This window comes from Nerophis ophidion, linkage group LG19 (assembly GCF_033978795.1).
Source record: "Nerophis ophidion isolate RoL-2023_Sa linkage group LG19, RoL_Noph_v1.0, whole genome shotgun sequence".
NCBI lineage: Eukaryota > Metazoa > Chordata > Actinopteri > Syngnathiformes > Syngnathidae > Nerophis > Nerophis ophidion.
Window position 1 is genome coordinate 13,859,988 of NC_084629.1, and position 18,280 is coordinate 13,878,267.

The 18,280-nt window shown below is 39.5% G+C and overlaps 2 protein-coding genes across 3 annotated transcripts in view; one reads left to right on the forward strand and one right to left on the reverse strand.

Moving 5' to 3' along the window:
- Window positions 1-9,519, reverse strand: u2af1 (U2 small nuclear RNA auxiliary factor 1). The gene is made up of 9 exons (XM_061879214.1): window positions 9,461-9,519; window positions 5,058-5,151; window positions 3,897-3,984; window positions 3,641-3,707; window positions 3,513-3,562; window positions 1,620-1,718; window positions 1,407-1,540; window positions 430-522; window positions 1-344 (listed from the first exon to the last, which is right to left on the reverse strand). Exons 2-9 carry the CDS (start codon window positions 5,099-5,101, stop codon window positions 203-205), a joined length of 717 nt encoding a protein of 238 aa, XP_061735198.1. The 5' UTR covers window positions 5,102-5,151; window positions 9,461-9,519; the 3' UTR covers window positions 1-202.
- gabpa (GA binding protein transcription factor subunit alpha) overlaps window positions 8,859-18,280 on the forward strand; it is a 24,641-nt gene continuing 15,219 nt past the window's right edge. Inside the window, exons 1-4 of one of the 2 annotated variants that reach the window (XM_061879213.1) lie at window positions 8,859-9,045; window positions 16,261-16,474; window positions 16,558-16,650; window positions 16,736-16,880. In XM_061879213.1, coding sequence (XP_061735197.1) covers window positions 16,574-16,650; window positions 16,736-16,880 — 222 coding nt within the window. In that variant the 5' untranslated portion in view covers window positions 8,859-9,045; window positions 16,261-16,474; window positions 16,558-16,573. The remainder of the gene's footprint in view (window positions 9,046-16,260; window positions 16,475-16,557; window positions 16,651-16,735; window positions 16,881-18,280) is intronic. The other variant, XM_061879212.1, reaches the window with a different exon arrangement.

Consider the following 18,280-nt stretch of genomic DNA (forward strand, 5'->3'; position numbering starts at 1 on the left):
TCGCCATCACATTACGTAAAAATTTTAATGGGGTGAATGTCATTTCAGTACATAACACAAGTTACTTAAAGCTGTCGCAGCTTCAAAAATCTGACACCATTCTTCCTACAATAAACGCGGGAACAGGAGGGTACAAACTTAAAAAAAAAAAAAAATGGTGCGGAAGGTACAAGGAAGCAAGAAGTAGTTCTGGCTTTGGGGCTCAGAAGCGTCCCGAGCGCTCTCTGTCCCTGGAGCGCCGTCTATCATGGTCACGGCCGCCCCCCCGGCCTCTATCTCTATCCCTGTCCCTGTCCCGCGAGCGGGATCGTCGCTCCCTGGAGCGTGAGCGGGACCTGTGACGGCTGCAGGTGTAAAAAGGAGAGGGAAAGATTAGGAATATAAGCTTTAACAGTTGTTTGAACCAAATGGAAGTGTTTGAACATGTACCCCTTCCTACGACGTCCATACAGCTCTCTCCTCAACTCGCGTGAGATAGGTTTCAGATGCATGAAGTTGCAGAAACCACCTCGAGTGCATTCCCTGTGGAAAGATTACATTTTCATTGTAGAGTGGAGGAAAGACAAGAAAAAGATGCCAAACTGACCTAATGACACGACTATAAGATGGTAATTTTTGCCACGGCCTTCCTAATTTTCAAGGTCGATAGTTATACATTCCATACTGGTGGCGCCAAAAAATGTTGGAGCTAGTCAGAGCTTTCCCCACCCCCCAGTCACTCACACACCAGTGACCTGCAGAGATGCAACTGTTTCATTTTCCATAAAACAGGTCAGATGATCTTACATCTAGGGGAACTGAGTTGATAAAACTTGCATAGTCGGGGGCGACTTAAACAAGATTTGAACTGAAAGCTAATACAAATGGTGTAGCCATCTATTGAGTTTTAAAGACATGTCTTATTCATGGTCAGTTTAAATACAATGTACACACAACAAAATTACACATGATTTACTGATTTTTAAGGATTAAAATTGCAGATGTTGCCTATTTTTGTGTCAAGATTAGAGGCCGCTGTTTCTTAATGTAAGATGGGCTAGACCGCTTGGGAGCAACCGGCAAATGGCATAATTTAGGCACTACAGATGTGACAATGTTCACCTCAAAAGGTCAGTCATTTCAACCCATGGTTTCATTCAATAATTAAGTATATCACATCAATTATGATCCTTTAAGGGAAATTCAAATACTAGGTTTTCCTTAGTATTTTTAAACATTAAAAATGTATAGAAAAGTTTTTTATTAAAAAAAAAAACATTACTCATTGATTCAGTATTTGTTGTACCTAGGCCCATCTCTCTTCTCAATCTAATCCATCTCTTCCTCCTTAAAGCTGTAAATCAAGGTTCTCTGTCCCAGCCTCTAGTCTACTCTGGTTGTCCGTCGAGTAGTCAGCTTGCACTCACCCCATTTCATACTGGCGACAGCAGGCTTCCCTGAAGTCCGTGACAGGGGAGAGCTCCGCATGGATGGGCTGCCCGTTAAACCACCGGTTGTTCAGGTCGATCACTGCCTTCTCGGCATCCTCTTCACAGCGGAACTAAGGAGAGGTGATCACAGGGCTCTTGAGTGTTTACTTTCTTTCCTTTTTCTCAGCAATTTAAAGTTCTGACACTCACCTTCACGTACACATTCCCCACCAGGTGGTCCCCGAGGTTGTCACACACGTTCATCTCCTCCACCTCACCATACTTTTCTTCCATCTCTGTGAAGACCTCCTTAGAAGACCAGAGAGAAAGATTTGTGAAAACTCAACTCATATCAAGGAAGTAACAGAACTACTACATGTAATAATGTGTTTTTATTAGGGTTGTGAGGATACATTTAGTGTTAATTAGATTTTTTTGATTGGTAATGTTCCGACTGATTGCTGCACTTTCCTAAAAAGAAACACTGCAAAATATGTAATTTCATATTATAATTTGATTTTTTAATAATACAAATTAGATTTATGGAAGAATTACCTGCTGGCAGTTTGCATTTTTTTCATGTCATTTGAGCAGTTTACAACAAGCTAAGGTTTTTTTATTTGTATTTTGTTCGCTTACTGTACTCAAATTTACCGGTAACCAAATCTTGATCATACAAACCGGGTAAAATGTAGGGGTGTGAATCTTTGGTCACATATCAATTCAATCCCATTCTTGGGATGACAATTTGATTTAATACAGTTCTTGTTTAAAAACAGATTCACGAAATTTATTATTTGGTATTATTATCAAAAGGAAACCTTTTCAACACATTGTATAGGTTAGAAAAGCTCCTTATTGCTGAATTTAAATGGACTAAAAACGTATTTAAAAAAATGTATTCTTCCAAAATATATACGGTATATATTTTCTACAAGTGATTTTTGAAATTTATCAATATGAATCGCGACTTCTCCTCATACTGATTTTGATTAATCGATTTTTTTGTGCTCCCCAGATCTTAGACTACCAAACTGATTAAAGCATGCCGTTGATCACCAAGGACCTGATTTACTAAAGGTTTGCGTGAACGAAAACTCATGCAAACTTAATAGCACACGCAGCGCTGATTTACTACTATTGGATTACATCTTTTAAGTGGGCAGAATAAGGCGTGTAATCTATTTTGCGTCTATGTTTTCATTAAAATGCAAAATATATGCTGATCATCAAAACACTCAAAATACTGGGAGGAGAAGATGCAAGTATAATTATACAGCACATGCAATGCAATTTGTCAACACTTATCACCTTTTTGGGAGTACTAGTTTGCGCTTTATTATTTTGCAAATTTGAAAAGGAAGCGCAAACTGATAGTTACATACACACCTCTGTGAGAGTGTTTGCGATGCCAAGACAAATGATGGACAGAGAATCCTCAGTCCTACATGTACGTTTTAACATATTTGAATGGTCAGAAACTACAAAAAAATGTACACATGATTTATTATTTCATGGCTGCTGGATAATTTAAGGGGCTGATTAAAACTAACTCAACTGATGAGTTTGGAGGCATTTTTTTTAAATGGCTGTTTTTTCCACATGCAATATATGTTAGTAATATATATTGTACAGAAAAAACATTTTTTTAAGTACAAGTATGCATTTTTTTGCATCTTGAGCACAGTAGTGCAGCTTCCCTCTCATGCACCTTCAGCGGTAAAGAAAATAAAAAAAGTGGTGTCAATGTAGATGCAATGCAAGACTGCTTCTAAAATGCCTATACAAAGTGGCGAATGTGTCCTGCTTGTTTGAAAACATAGCAAAACGCAACAGGTAAGAGCATGATAACATTGATGTGCAGTAAATAGGGTCTCCGTGGTGATCCCCCATACAGTACACACAAAATCCTCTTTTAAATAAGGCAGTCTGCACCATTTTTCAATGGCACACGCAGCTTTAGTAGATGAAACACGCCCACTAATAATGCAGCATTTTAAGGATTGCACACGCTGTTTAGCAGAATGTATTATGATCTTAGTCCACAGCTATGCAGAAATGGTTGCAAGCAAGAATAAGAAGCATCCATAATCTTCAAGTTACCTCAAAAAACTCATCATAGTGCTCCTGCATCTCCATGTCGCTGATGGCACCTAGTGGTAATAACGGAGAACAACAAACAGTTAAGCAAGACTTTCTTTTGCTTTAATATATGTGGACTGGAGACTTACAGGTGAGGCCATCAGCAGACTGAGCGCTGTTTTGAGGATTGCGGTAAATGTTCAGGAGAGCAATTGTCTGCATCCGAAGGACGATCAAAGGTCAGTCATTTTGCAAAGTTGCATATAACATGTATAAATGAATGTGCATTTCATGTTGTGGCTGTGGCACATTTATGAGTACAAACAATTTTATACATTGACAAGAGAAAAACCTAAATCAAAGCTCATAATATTGTAGTTGTAGTAAACTAAATAATGATCTTACCTGGCTGAATGTTGGCTTATTGTGTAATCGAGAACAGCGGTCTCCATGTCGACAGGCACCAATTTTGAAGTAAAAAGAGCAATTTACCCTGGGGAGAGAAAAACATGAGACAATTTAAAATGACTGAAAATGAGAAATTTTATATATAACTTAATTCTAATCCAAATAGAGCCATAAACCGATTTGTGAAACAATGGTAATTATTACCATATTTTTTTATTATTAATTCAATATTTCTATTATAATCTTCACGGTGGGAGAGGGTTTAGTGCGTCTGCCTCCCAATACGAAGGTCCTAGGTCCTGTGTGGAGTTTGCATGTCCACCCCGTGACTGCGTGGGTTCCCTACGGGTACTCAGGCTTCCTCCCACTTCCAAAGACATGCACCTGGGGATAGGTTGATTGGCAACACCAAATTGGCCCTAGTGTGTGAATGTGACTGTGAATGTTGTCTATCTGTGTTGGCCCTGCGATGAGTTAGCGACTTGTCCAGGGTGTACGCCGCCTTCCGCCCGATTGTAGCTGAGATAGGCACCAGCGCCCCCCGCAACCCCAAATGGAATAAGCGGTAGAAAATGGATGGGATGTATTATAAGATGTAATACTCATTTATGAAAGTCAATTATCTACTAGTGAATGAATGAATGAATGAAAAAACATAAAACTGGGTTTATGGAAACAGTTAACCTATAAAAAGCGTTTATTTCCTTCATTTAATCTACCATGTGGTATAGAGGAATATTTAGGGAGAATAAATAGTAATGATATTTGAAGAATCGTGCGGAGATGCTACATGGTTTTTCATTGAAACAAAGACTCCAATAGATAGCAGCCGATTGCGCGCCTATTCTGGCAAATGTGACCACTTCCGGTGTATAAGAATTGAAGCTATTTTATTGATATCCCTAACCAATAACATTAAGATATGATTCTAGTACTATTATCCACATTGATGGCACAGGCCATGAAACACTAGCGGCGTGGCATTAAGCTAACTAGCCACCAACTAGCTAGCCTAGCAGCTACAGCTATTAGCCGCTGAAGAAACGTGAGCTATTCCAAAATTACCCAATATATAAACAAGCAGGGGTGTTTTATTCAACTTTTAATATGCAGAGAAGGGTGCACATATCAACATAATCTTAAAAAAAAACTACATACTTGTCTTTTTCTGTCCCAAAAATCGACGCCAGGTACTCCGCCATCTTGGCTCGCCCGTGTCCAACCAGCAACAACACGCTTTCCTCTCCGGCCCCTTTCAGAATAAAAGAACCCCAATGTCAACGTTATTGGAATTGTTTACATTTAAGACAAACAGTAATGAATGAAGGCATTTTTCACTCCTGACAATTTGTCTCAGTAAGAAAATATGATTATCGTGTATTTACATACAAATTTATAAGTGAAGCAACATTTATGCACGTACTTTTGTTTCGAAAAAGTCCGTACCGGAAATGTACATCAACATTGTGTGGTGGGTGAATTTCAAAATAAAAGTCGTTGTGAGCTTGTGAAAAATCGAGTAAAACGACGAAAATAACTCCAAATAATGTAAAATAGATCTTGCAACAGTAAAGTCTAAACCAAAGATTAATAAACTAATCCGTTTGAATTGTGTTTATGCTGATGAACAGATTAATCGTGTTATTAGCAATGGTTATAATTACAGCAGTACATAATCAGGAGTTTTGATTGATTGAAACCTTTATTAGTAGATTGCAAAGTACAGTACATATTCCATACAATTGACCACTAAATGGTAACACCCGAATACGTTTTTAAACTTGTTTAATTCAATTCATGGTACAAATATATACTATCAGCATAATCGTCATCACACAGGTTAATCATCATAGTATATACATTGAATTATTTACATTATTTACAATCAGGGGGGTGGGATGAGGAGCTTTGGTTGATATCAGCACTTCAGTTATCAACAATTGCATCATCAGAGAAATGGACATTGAAACAGTGTAGGTCTGACTTAGTAGGATATGTACAGCCAGCAGAGAACATAGTGAGTTCAGATAGCATAAGAACAAGTATATACATTTGATTATTTACATTGGGTTATTTACAATCTGGGGAGATGGGATGTGAATGGAGGAGGGTATTAGTAAAGGGTTGAAGTTGCCTGAAGGTGTTGTTTTAAAGCGGTTTTCAAGGAATATAGAGATGCACTTACTTTTACACCTGTTGGGAGTGCATTTCACATTGATGTGTCATAAAAAGAGAATGAGTTAAGACCTTTGTTAGATCGGAGTGTGTGGGTGTTTGGAAATGCACAACCCCTGTGTTTTGTTAATACATTATTGTACATCCAGGAGAGCACACATAATATATGCCACATACTTATGTTTATTGAGTTGGCATCTTTAAAAACTCAAAATAACACAAGGGAAGAAAACAGATTCACAAACCTGCAGATTTTGCTGTCAGGAGGTACACAAAATTGGTTCATTTAAATCGTATGTGCGTGTGTTGTGCAACATTTATTTTTTAATCATGATCAATCTGGGGCACATCATTACTGATCTATTGGGTGATGATAATGACCTATACAGACAGCGGCGTATGCTGTATGCCCAAGCCAACAGGCTGAGAAAGAAATTGTATTATTGTACAAATGATGTAAAGATCAACTTATTCAGAGCCTATTGCACTCCTTTGTATACTGCCCCATGTGGGTCAAGTATAAGCAGAAAAGCTTTCAGAAGCTGCAGGTTGCTTATAATTATTGTATGAGGCTTCTCCTGGGAAGTCCAAGAAGCGCCAGTGCAAGCCAGATGTTTGTTAGTGTTGGGGTGCCCACTTTCTCAGCGTTGCTACGCAACCTTATGTATAAGTTTATGTATAGGGCATCTGAGTCTGAAAATGACATAATCACTGTGTTAACGAACCCTGGCTGCAGTTCGCTTAGATCAGTGCTTCTTAACCTTGTTGGAGGTACTGAACCCCACCAGATTCATATGCAAATTCAACAAACCACAACCGTAATGATAACATAATATTATTATATTAAATCAATACTAATAAAGGTATATTTTAGAAACTGAAAGTAAAAGGAATGTACACATGACCCCATGTTTACATCTCATTGTGCAACATGTGAATGTTTTAGTGGGAACTAAATGCGATATCTGAAAGGGCTACACATTATTTCCGAAACAGGCCCCCCCACCCAGACATATAATACTCGTACACAGCTCATGAAAAACAACATGTTATTGTCATTTTAAGTGGGCCAAAACACTTATATTACAAAATAATATCATGGAAATGACTGCTGTCATTTGATTATAATAATAAAACACTGAACTTGTTATTTAGTCGGGTTTGGGACAGGTGTGACCACAGTGCATGTGCACATCTGACGTGGCTCACATGCGCTCCACTCAAGGAGTTTTTGCGTTTGCTCATACATATGGAAAATTAGAGGGAACATTTTTGGTGGGTATCCATAATACGCCAAGAGGGACAAGTTTTTATTTACATGATGAGTTGGGTGTGTCTTGCTCTGCCGAACTCACCGAATCCCTAGGGTTCGATCTAACCCAGGTTAAGAACCACTGTGTTAGATACTCATCTCGACTGTGGAACCATTGGCACACATATTTGTATGTTACAAACTGACATTTGGGCTTTATGTTTCTTTTTATTGTTTTGTTTTTTAATGTTTCAGTGTTTTGTTTGGTTTATAATGTTTTGTATTGTTTTTTTATGTGTTTAATGGATCTTAACGTCTGCAATAAAGATTGATGATGATGATGAATAATAATTTAAAAACATACATGCTTGTTTTGTGCAACATTTTTTTTATCATGACTTCTTGGGGCGGTATAGTTCGGTTGGTAGAGCGGCCATACCAGCAACTTGAGGGTTGCAGGTTCAATCCCCACTTCTGCCATCCGAGACACTTTACTAGGCTGACCATACGTCCTCTTTTCCAAGGACATTTCCTCTTTTGCAGGAGTGTCCGGGCGTTTTTTTTAATGCCTCAATTGTCCGGCATTTTCAATTAGGATTGCGTGTATTTTCAATGTAGGTCCAGGGTTAAGTTACCGTATGTATATTACTCGAGTTGGTGAATTCTAGGTTTAAATATTGTACAGACTGGCTACGGGGTGTTAGCCAATGGCTTTGGCTGGGGCGCAGGAAGGTGTGGAAGTGACGTTGTTGACAGGAAGTGTTGGTTCGAGTTTTTCCCGGGAAAAGGAAATAGATGTACATTGGAGCTGTTGGGTGACTTAAATACATCTTGTGCAATAAATACAAGACAAACTAAGAAGTCTATGGTGTATTCTCTGAGAACATCTGTTTTTGTTTCAAATGTTTTGAGGCATTATTTATATTTTTTACATTGGAATGGTCCACTAGACGGAGAAGAGACATTTTAAAGAACGGGCTGTTACTTGTTTTTTGTTTAAATATAATTAACCTGTTTTGGGGCATTATTTATGTGTATATTATCTACAAGAGGTTATTTTGAATATTGCTACCTCTGTAATTTTTCTAAAACTGTGAATGTTACATAATATAAGTGTGTATGAATATATTATTTATAAAGCAAGTTCAAGTATCATTGGCAAATGTTCACCTAGTCCCGGCCTTGGTGTGCTGCCCACTTTTGCACGCAAAAATGTGTCCTCTTTTTGGCATTTCAGAATGTGGTCAGCCTAAATTTACACTTTACCCACCTGCTGCCAGTGCCACCCACACTGGTTTGAATGTAAAAAAAATAGGTATTGGTTTTCACTTTGTAAAGCGCTTTGAGTCACTAGAGAAAAAGCGCTATATAAATATAATTCACTTCACTTCTTGTGGGTGGACTGTGCTGACTATCTTGTTTTCTACTTCCTCATTTTGTCAAATCACGTTATTTTTTGATAATAATCGAAGAACAAAATGCTGCGTGGATTTGCTAGTGTTTGATCCGGGAATACAAACAAGTTGAGGCGGTCGTGTTTGCTTTCCAGGCAACTTTTTGAGGCTAACTTCAGTCATGCCAGTTAGTCTCCGCCCTCCTCGCTGTTGAGTGTGTAGTTGTGACCAAAAAGTTCGCCTTGACTGAGGGAATATACTCTGCCTATCACCCACTATTGGTTCAATTCCATCATTGTTTCCAAAAGACCCGAGGGTTCACCAGGTATGGTTTGGTCTACTTTCCTAAACGAAGTGGAATAACAAAGTGCGTCCATTTTGTTAGCTACACTTCTGCTCTATTCCCGCTATTTTTGCTGCTAGCCATCGTTAGCCTCGCGTGGAAGGCCGCCTATCTTTAAAGAGGGAAAACGGCACGAAATGTGATGTTTATATCACCGCTATAATCGCTGTTTAACCAACGAGAAGATACACATAGTTGTACATTCGACTTTAAAAGTTGGAAGTTATCCGCGGTGAGTATTAGCTTAGCCGCCCGCTAACCACTCCGTGCGTTAACACACGTAGTCTAAAGATAAATGGCGCCAGCTCAGTCCTCACCACGCACTTTGTCCGCAATAAAAAAAGCATTAATTTAAGATGAAATATAGGTTTAGTCGCTATGTTCACTTCTACGTTACCCTCTTAACAACGCGTGTCTTGCTGAGCCGCGCTGCTCTCGGAAGTATCAACGCAGTTAAACCTTTGCCAGGATTTCCGGCTCCTTTCCATTTGCCCTATGCTGTTTTGTTTCCGTTTATTCTATTTCCGTTTCTAAAACTTTGTCCCAGTCACAGTCCCAACATGTTACCAAGCGCCTGGATTTAGTTTTTAAATAAAATAAGTCAAAAACACTCGGTGTTTTTGTTTAAACGATATCGTTAAGTGTTTCTTCTGCTTGCCTCGCCCCACGCCTTCGACGGCTTTCGGGAATGTTGCTAACTTTTTTTTTTTTTTTTGGCTATTTCCGCCAGCGTCACCGACTAACTTGCTCGGCATTGACGTTGAATTCGTGGTTAATGTGATTCCCACAACGTGTTTACTTAGCGCAAACGGACATCTTAAGTGTGTATTTAAAATGTGCAGTGGGCCTAGCGTTTGGCCTCTAAAAGCCAAAGCCTCGCCCTCGAGTGTTGCTAAACGCTAGCAGCTGGAGCAGACAGGAGGTCAACTGCCCCAGTGGAGGCTGACAGGCCTTCAGACAACATGCACACTCTGATAGATATTCAACTGGCAGGCCGAGGGCCACATGAGGTCTCTGAATTACATCAGATCAGGCCTGCCTGTTAAAGAGGAACTGAATTTTGGGGGAATTTTGCCTATCATTCACAATCAATCAATCATCCCATCCATCCATTTTATACCGCTTATTTCCTTTGGGGTCGCGGGGGGCGCTAGTGCCTATCTCAGCTACAATCAGACGGAAGGGGGGGCATGTTTATTTATATAGCCCTACATCACCAGTATCTCAAAGGGCTGCACAAACCACAACAACATCCTTGGTAGAGCCCACATAGAATAGAGAATAGATTAGAAAGTACTTTATTGATCCCTGAGGGAAATTCAGTACCACAGTTCGCTCACAATAAACAATAATAATAAATAATATATGACGTATATAATATATGAATAATATAAATATATTCTACATTTAAGTGCAGTCAAGAAGGAACATATGCATTATAGAGTCTGATGGCTGTCGGTATGAAGGACCTCCTGTGTCGTTCCGTGTTACATTTTGGGAGTCTGAGCCTTCCACTGAATGTGCTCATTCTCTCCGCAAGGTCCGAGTGTAGTGGGTGGGAGGTGTTGTCCATAATGGCTAGGAGTTTTACTAGACTTCTCCTCTCTGACACCACCGCCAGAGAGTCCAGCTCCACTCCCACCACGTTACTGGCCTTCTCTACCAACTTGTCCAGTCTGTTTGCAAGGGCAAGGAAAACTCACCCCAGTGGGACGTCGGTGACAGTGACAATGATGACTATGAGAAACCTTGGAGAGGACCGCATATGTGGGCAACCCAACCTAGGGCAGTGGTTCTCAAATGGGGATACGCGTACCCCTGGGGGTACTTGAAGGTATGCCAAGGGGTACGTGACATTTTTTTAAAATATTCTGAAAATAGCAACAATTCAAAAATCCTTTATAAATATGTTTATTGAATAATAATTCAACAAAATATGAATGTAAGTTCATAAACTGTGAAAATAAAATGCATCAATGAAATATTCAGTGTTGACAGCTCGATTTTTTTGTGGACATGTTCCATAAATATTGATGTTAAACATTTCTTTTTTTGTGAAGAAATGTTTAGAATCCAGATGTCCAGATGGATCTCTATTACAATCCCCAACGAGGGCACTTCAAGTTGATGATTACTTCTATGTGTAGAAATCTTTATTTATAATTGAATCACTTGTTTATTTTTAAAAAATGTTTAACTTATTTTTATATATTTTTTCAAATAGTTCAAGAAAGACCATTAAAAATGAGCAATATTTTAATTTACTAAATCAGAAACTGGTGACAAAGTGCTGTATTTTACTTCTTTATCTCCTTTTTTCAACCAAAAATGCTTTGCTCTGATTAGGGGGTACTTGAATTAAAAAAATCTTCACAGGGGGTACATCACTGAAAAAAGGTTGAGAACCACTGCTCTAGGGGACCGAAAGCAATAGATGTCAAGCGGGTCTAACATGATATTGTGAAAGTCCAATCCATAGTGGATCCAACATAACTGTGAGAGTCCAATCCAAAGTGGATCCGGTATAGTAGCGAGAGTCCCGCGTCCAAAGTAAGGCCAGCAGGAAACCATCCCAAGCGGAGGCGGATCAGCAGCGCCGATACACAGGCGAACGGTCCATCCTGGGTCCCGACTCTGGACGAGCGGTCCATCCTGGGTCCCGACTCTGGACAGCCAGTAATTCATTCATAGCCACCGGACCAGACCCCCTCCACAAGGGAGAGTGGGACAGAGTAGAAGCCGGGGGCCACATGCGGTCTCTGAATTACATCAGATCAGCCCTGCGTGTTAAAGAGGAACTGAATTTTTGGGGAATTTTGCCTATCATTCACAATCAATCAATCAATGTTTATTTATATAGCCCTAAATCACCTGTGTCTCAAAGGGCTGCACAAACCACAACAACATCCTCGGTAGAGCCCACATAAGGGCAAAGAAAACTCACCCCAGTGGGACGTCGGTGACAGTGACAATGATGACTATGAGAAATCTTGGAGAGGACCGCATATGTGGGCAAACACCCCGAACGGAGATGTTGACATGCAGAGTTTGAAGCACTCTTCATTCTCAAGCAGGTGACTTTTCAAATGATGCTACAAATTAGTAGTAATGCTACTATTGGTATCAATGCTTCTGCCGTATAAATGTTCTAACATGTTCCCGCTTGAAGCCAAACCACCGCCGGACGATGTTTTCCTTGGGAATTAATTCTTCCTTCATTTGTTTCCAGATTCGCACCTTCTCTCTCTCTCGTATTACCACTCGCAACACACCGTTAGCATCACAGCTAATATTACCCGTGCCGCTACCTCTCTGCTCCGCTGGAGCGTGTGACGTTGCATAAGTGACGTATGTAAGAAGGTGCGCTTGTTTTAAGTCTCTGTGAGAAGGAGACACAGGAAAGAGGAAGGAACGCATGCAGTTTAATGCCCGCAACTAAAAGCATCTGTGTGAGAACGTACACTCGAATATAACGATATAGTCATTTTCTATATCGCACAGAGACAAACCCGCGATATATCGCGTATGCTGATATATCGCCCAGCCCTATTTTAACCTTTTATGAACAAGTCGTGTGTGCTTTTATTTCAAGTCGCCTGGACTACTGCAATGCACTTTAAGCTGGCATTAGCCAAAAAGCTCTCTCCCGGTTGCAGTTAGTCCAAAACACGGCAGCACGACTTTTAATGGGCCAGGAAACGCTATACTGACTCTTGCCATATCCTTGTAGTTGCTGAGCTCCACACAAGGATCTGGGACTGCTCAATAGGAGATGTCTTTCAGAATCAATCATTGTACAGTATGTGATTGGAGAAACCACTTATCCGTTATCTTGAATGACGTCCTACTTTAACCACTCACATGGAAATCAACCCGTGACGCTGATGAGAGCGACACTGGGGAATCCGAAACAGAACAGCCGACATATTGGATAACGACAGAGCGAAAAGTTCTATGTTCCTCTTTTAAATAATTAATATTCGATAGATTCGACAAAACAGTTGCATTAGCATAATCACTGTCAGCACACGACTTCTCCCTGCGTGCCGCCATTGTTGTTTGAATCAAACAGTCGCTTCGGCGCTAGGTCACATATATGAAATCCCGCCTGGCGATTCCTGATTGGTTCATTACTTTTTGCTCTCTTGAAGGAGTTTGCATTGCCCTCGATCCCTGATCCTTGTGTTGCGCTCAGCGAATTACAAGGATCTGGCAAGAGTCAGATTACTTTATGCTGGCATTGGCGAAAAAGCTCTCTCCCGGTTGCAGTTAGTCCAGAGCGCGGCGGCACGACTTTTATCAGGGGCCAGGAAACGCGAGCATATAACCCCAATTCTTGAGACGTTGCACTGGCTCCCTGTTCATTTTAGAATAGATTTTTTTTAAATGTGCTTTTTGGTTTTAAAGTGCTGCATTGACTGGCACCTCATTATATCTCAGACCTCATCCAAATTTACACTCCTGAGAACGCCCTGAGGTTCGAGAGCCAGCTCCAGCTCGTGGTGCCCAAGACAGGACTTAAAACCAAGCGAAACAGGGCCTTCTCCGTGGTCGGCCCTAAGCTCTGGAACACTCTGTCCCTCCATGCTCGAACTGCTCCCACAGTGGAGTGTTTTAAGTCTCGTCTTAAGACCCACTTGTATTCTCTGGCTTTTAACACTACGTGAGTTGTGTAATCCTCTGTGGATTAAAATGTTGTATTTCAATTTATTGTTTTAATTAGTTTTGCCCTTTTAAAATAGTTTTTAATCATATTTATTTTTAATTGGTTTTATATTTATTTATTTTTGTTTTTGTTCAGTCATTGGTGGAGCTAAGGATAGTATTTAAATCTTGTTTTTTATATTTTTGTGCAGCACTTGGAAACATTTTTGATGTTTAAATGTGCTATATAAATCAGGTGGATTGAATTGGGTTGGATTGTTTTTTTTTTAATTTTGCCTATCATTCACAATCTATTTGTATAATAAGCAGAAATGTTTAGTTTTTGATTAACTGTTGGCAAAAGTCTGCTTACAATGGAGCCTATGGATGTGGCTCTACTGTGCCTATAAAGCACTTGGAAAACATCCATCATGTTAGCTTTTTCCGTCTGACAATAACAGCTACTATGAGAGCCAACGAACATAATAAAACATCACTTACTGTACAATGCCTCCTCTCACTTGGCATGATTTATAATCAAGAATTAACTATCACCAGCTCAAAAGCGAGAAAGCAGCTCACCAGCTCATGATGTTAATGCGACAATAAAATAGGTCTGTAACTTTAGCGCTTATAATACCAATATCGCTAATACTTTGGTTAATATCCAGGTCATGAAATGGAAAGGAAGTATTATTGAGGCTTTTTGGAGGTTTTTCAGTAGGTTTCTTTGCTCGGAAGATTTGCAGTAGACGCAATGACTTCACGGCTCTCATAGGATCTATTGTAAGCTATTTTAATTTACGAGTTAGAATGCATTAAAACATATATGTTCTTGTCCCTCCATGAGGATTGTGAATTATAGGCAACATTCCCCCCAAAAAAGTGAGTGTTCTTGAAGTCAGAAACCTATATCTAAAAAAAGCAGAACACTCCTGCCACATGTAGCATCTTTGACTTGCATTTTTTGCAACAACAGAGCGCTCTTGTCACGTAAACCGTAAAGTATTATTGACGAGGGCTTTTGCAGCAGACTCCTGAAAACAGAAGAATTCTCCTCTCTCGTAGAGCATTATTGACTCATGTTTGGTTATTAGAGTAGAGCTGGGCGAAATGGCTGAAACAGTTTTTTATGTGTGTTGATATCAATACTTATTGATATTTTTATGACCTATAGAAAATATGGATCAGGAAAAAATATATATATTATATATATATATATATATATATATATTACATGATAAAAAATTTTTATTTCACATATAATTTAAATGTAATCCTCAGCTATCAGGGCAGAAAGGAAATTAAATGTCAACACAACCATGGGAAACAAACAATGAACGTAAATACAATTTTAAAATCACTAATACTTAACAATAACCTCTTTAAATTCAGGTGCCAAAATAAGTATGTGTAAGAAAATTGCTTAATGTGTAACACAATAGTGCATCCAATCATCCATTTACTACCACTTAAAAATAGTGCAAAGTGTGAAAATGTAAACTTAAAGAAACCTGAGAAGAAAATTTTTCGGATATTTACTGACAGGAAGATACGTGGTTTGTGTAACATTAAATTTGTTCAGTTATAGTTATTTAAGTATAAAAATGAATTTATGTCATACAGTATTTATGAATGAAATATTGTACCAAACTTTTATTTTAAAGTTCCGAATTTGTTATATTTTGTTAATTGTTTTATGTATACAGTCCTGCACTTTAGTTCCTATCTGCTGTTTCCGCACATCCGAATAGGAGATAGACAAGGGTGGAAAAGAAAAGATGAACATGGCAAATGGCTACGGTCCATTTGAAAGAATCCCAAAAACTTCCATACATTTGAGGGGGCTTTTCCTGTTTTTTTGCTGCATACATTTTTTTGTTTCTCTTCTCATTCCATGCAGAGAATCAACAGCGAGACAGCAAGATGGCGCAATCAAACTTGATAGTTGATACTGTCATGCAATTGGCTTTTTAGCGTGTCATTCCCATCACTTAACACTTCCGTTTTTTTTAAGTTATATCTTTCTGAAAATGTAGCTCCCAGAATATTTACAGTTGTACCTCAACTTAGGAGTACGCCAACTCAAGAGTGTTTTGAGATAAGAACCATCTCCCCAGTAAATGTTATGCTTTAAGTTGCAAACAATCATTTGGGTTACAAACATCACCGCCATTAGTTGCCGTAGAAAATGTCACAGAGACTCCTGAAAGATCAGTCCAAAACATCTGGACTTACTCGCTGTAAACTGTAGCTAGAGAGGGACATACATTTGTTTTCAAACTATGGGAAGAAAAAGTGAACCCAGGGAACGTTCACTCACTTGTGTGGGTAATAAGGACATGTCATTTAATGCGATTAAACCTGCAACCAGAGTGACAGAAATGACAGGCCTTCGTGTACATAAGCTATTTGCTAATACAAGAAAAATACAATGTATAAATCCACTCCATAGAAAAGGTACCCTTGAATGACTTCCTGTGATCTGCACTAGAAAGCCAGCAAAGTCTATGCTATGAAGAATTGTGTGATTTTTTTTATTATTTTTTTCAGGCCACTGAGGCAAAATGGAGTGCTGTATGACGACACGTATGGAAAGTTGAGCTACAGTTTAATTCATCGAAGAGATTTAGATGAATGAAAGTATAGATGTTTTTCATACAGTCACTGTCCCGTTAAAACACAGCTCCAATTTTTATGAGACGTTCCCGCTCTACCCGAAAACATCACAAGGACTTGCTTTTAAACAAACCTAAAGCATACAGATGTAAAACACAATTTATTATTTGGAACAATGTGCTTTTTGGAATAAAGCACAAGTGTAACAGTGTGTCCATCACATATCTGCAGCTCGACTCTTGAGACCATGTCAAAGGGCGAAGGAGAAGAGATGATAGAGATCGAGATCGACGAACGTGAAAAACAAGGATGCCTGGAGGAAGGGTGAGAAAGCTGCATTCCTTAGCCATACTTTTCTTACAAAGTGGCACGACATTACACATACTTTTTTTCTGTCTCTTGCTTTTAGCATGGAGGAACAGACCATTATGACATCGGATCTAATTCAGCAAGACATCGACATCAACGAGCCAGTGGGCAATTTGAAGAAGCTTTTGGAGCCACGGATCCAGATCTCACTGGAAACATATGACATATGCTTGCAGGACATTCAGGTAACACTGTTTGTGTTTAATATATAAAATTAGATATATTTTAGAGTAGAAGTTGCACAAAACAACATTAAATAAATAATTTATGTCTTATGTAATACCATTTGGCTCCTCATGGGGGAACAGTAAGTCAATGTGAAAAGAGTTGTGTATAGAGTATATAGTATGGACAACCCAGTTTCAAGTGATCTCCTAAATTGGTCAAAAGACGCTCGTGTGACTACAAGGCGCCTTGTTATTTACCAATTTGAAGCCGCAGTTTAGGGACACTGCACTTCCTCATTATACAGTTCTTTAAGATTAAAAGTTAAAGTACCAATGATTGTCACACACACACTAGGTGTGGTGAAATTTGTCCTCTGCATTTGACCCATCCCCTTGTTCACCCCCTGGGAGGTGAGGGGAGCAGTGGGCCGCAGCGGTGCCGCGCCCGGGAATAATTTTTGCCGATTTAACCCCCAATTCCAACCCTTGATGCTGAGTGCCAAGCAGGGAGGTAATGGGTACCATTTTTATAGTCTTTGGTATGACTCGGCCGGGGTTTGAACTCACAACCTACCGATCTTAGGGCGGACACTCTAACCACAAAGCCACTGAAGAGTCCTTGCCGAGTGTTTGCCCTGCAAACTTACCCTGTTGTGCGGCATGGGGGTGCACCGCTCGCAAAAGATGCAGGAAGCAATTGCATACATTTTCCACAACCAAGACAGAAAAGAGAAAATATGGGAAGTGAAGGTTTCCGCGCTAAGATTGTATAGCCAATAACAATAGTTTATTTTGTGAGGTAAGCAAGCATGAATACACATGGGAAACATTATGTATCGCACTCTCAGTAACAGTGAAGTAACACACTTTGCTGACAAATCGTTGCTTCAAAATTGCACCTTTTCTGCATGTGTCACCAATAAACCAAACTTTACTAAAAAGCAGCATTAGTTCAGTATTCAAGTTAATATGGTGACAATGTAATCAGGAAGCCATTATTTGTCACAGTAAAAGCACAGGCATATATATATAGCGCGGTGACTACAAACAATACATCGGAGGGGGCCACCACAGTTGACATACTACAAACAAGTCATGATTTCTCTGTAATTGTGGGTCCAAAGCTAATGAGGATTTTGGCAAAATGAGGGTGATACTTTGTATTATCCAGCGATCAATTACGGGCGCAAAAATAACATTTGATGAAAAAAAAAGGCATGAAAACTAACATCAGAACGGCTGTAATTGCATGATTCCAAGCATGGTTCTTGGTTTCCAACATGGTGCGTGTTGTTTAGTTGTCCATACTCTCGCCATGCGCGGCTCTGAGTGTAAAGCAGTGGTTCTCAACTGGTTTGATTGCTGACCCAAACAGCACACTCGTGGGGACCCAAATTATTCACCACGACACGCTGAGT

What these genes read in the sequence shown, in the direction of transcription:
- u2af1 (XM_061879214.1), bottom strand. Translation starts at nt 5,101, where the DNA reads ATGGCGGAGTACCTGGCGTCGATTTTTGGGACAGAAAAAGACAA. An exon ending in TTTGGGACAGAAAAAGACAA is followed by an intron (nt 3,985 to 5,057) that starts GTATGTAGTTTT and finishes TTCTCTCCCCAG; the next exon opens with GGTAAATTGCTCTTTTTACT. An exon ending in TGGGGAATGTGTACGTGAAG is followed by an intron (nt 1,541 to 1,619) that starts GTGAGTGTCAGA and finishes ACCTCTCCTTAG; the next exon opens with TTCCGCTGTGAAGAGGATGC.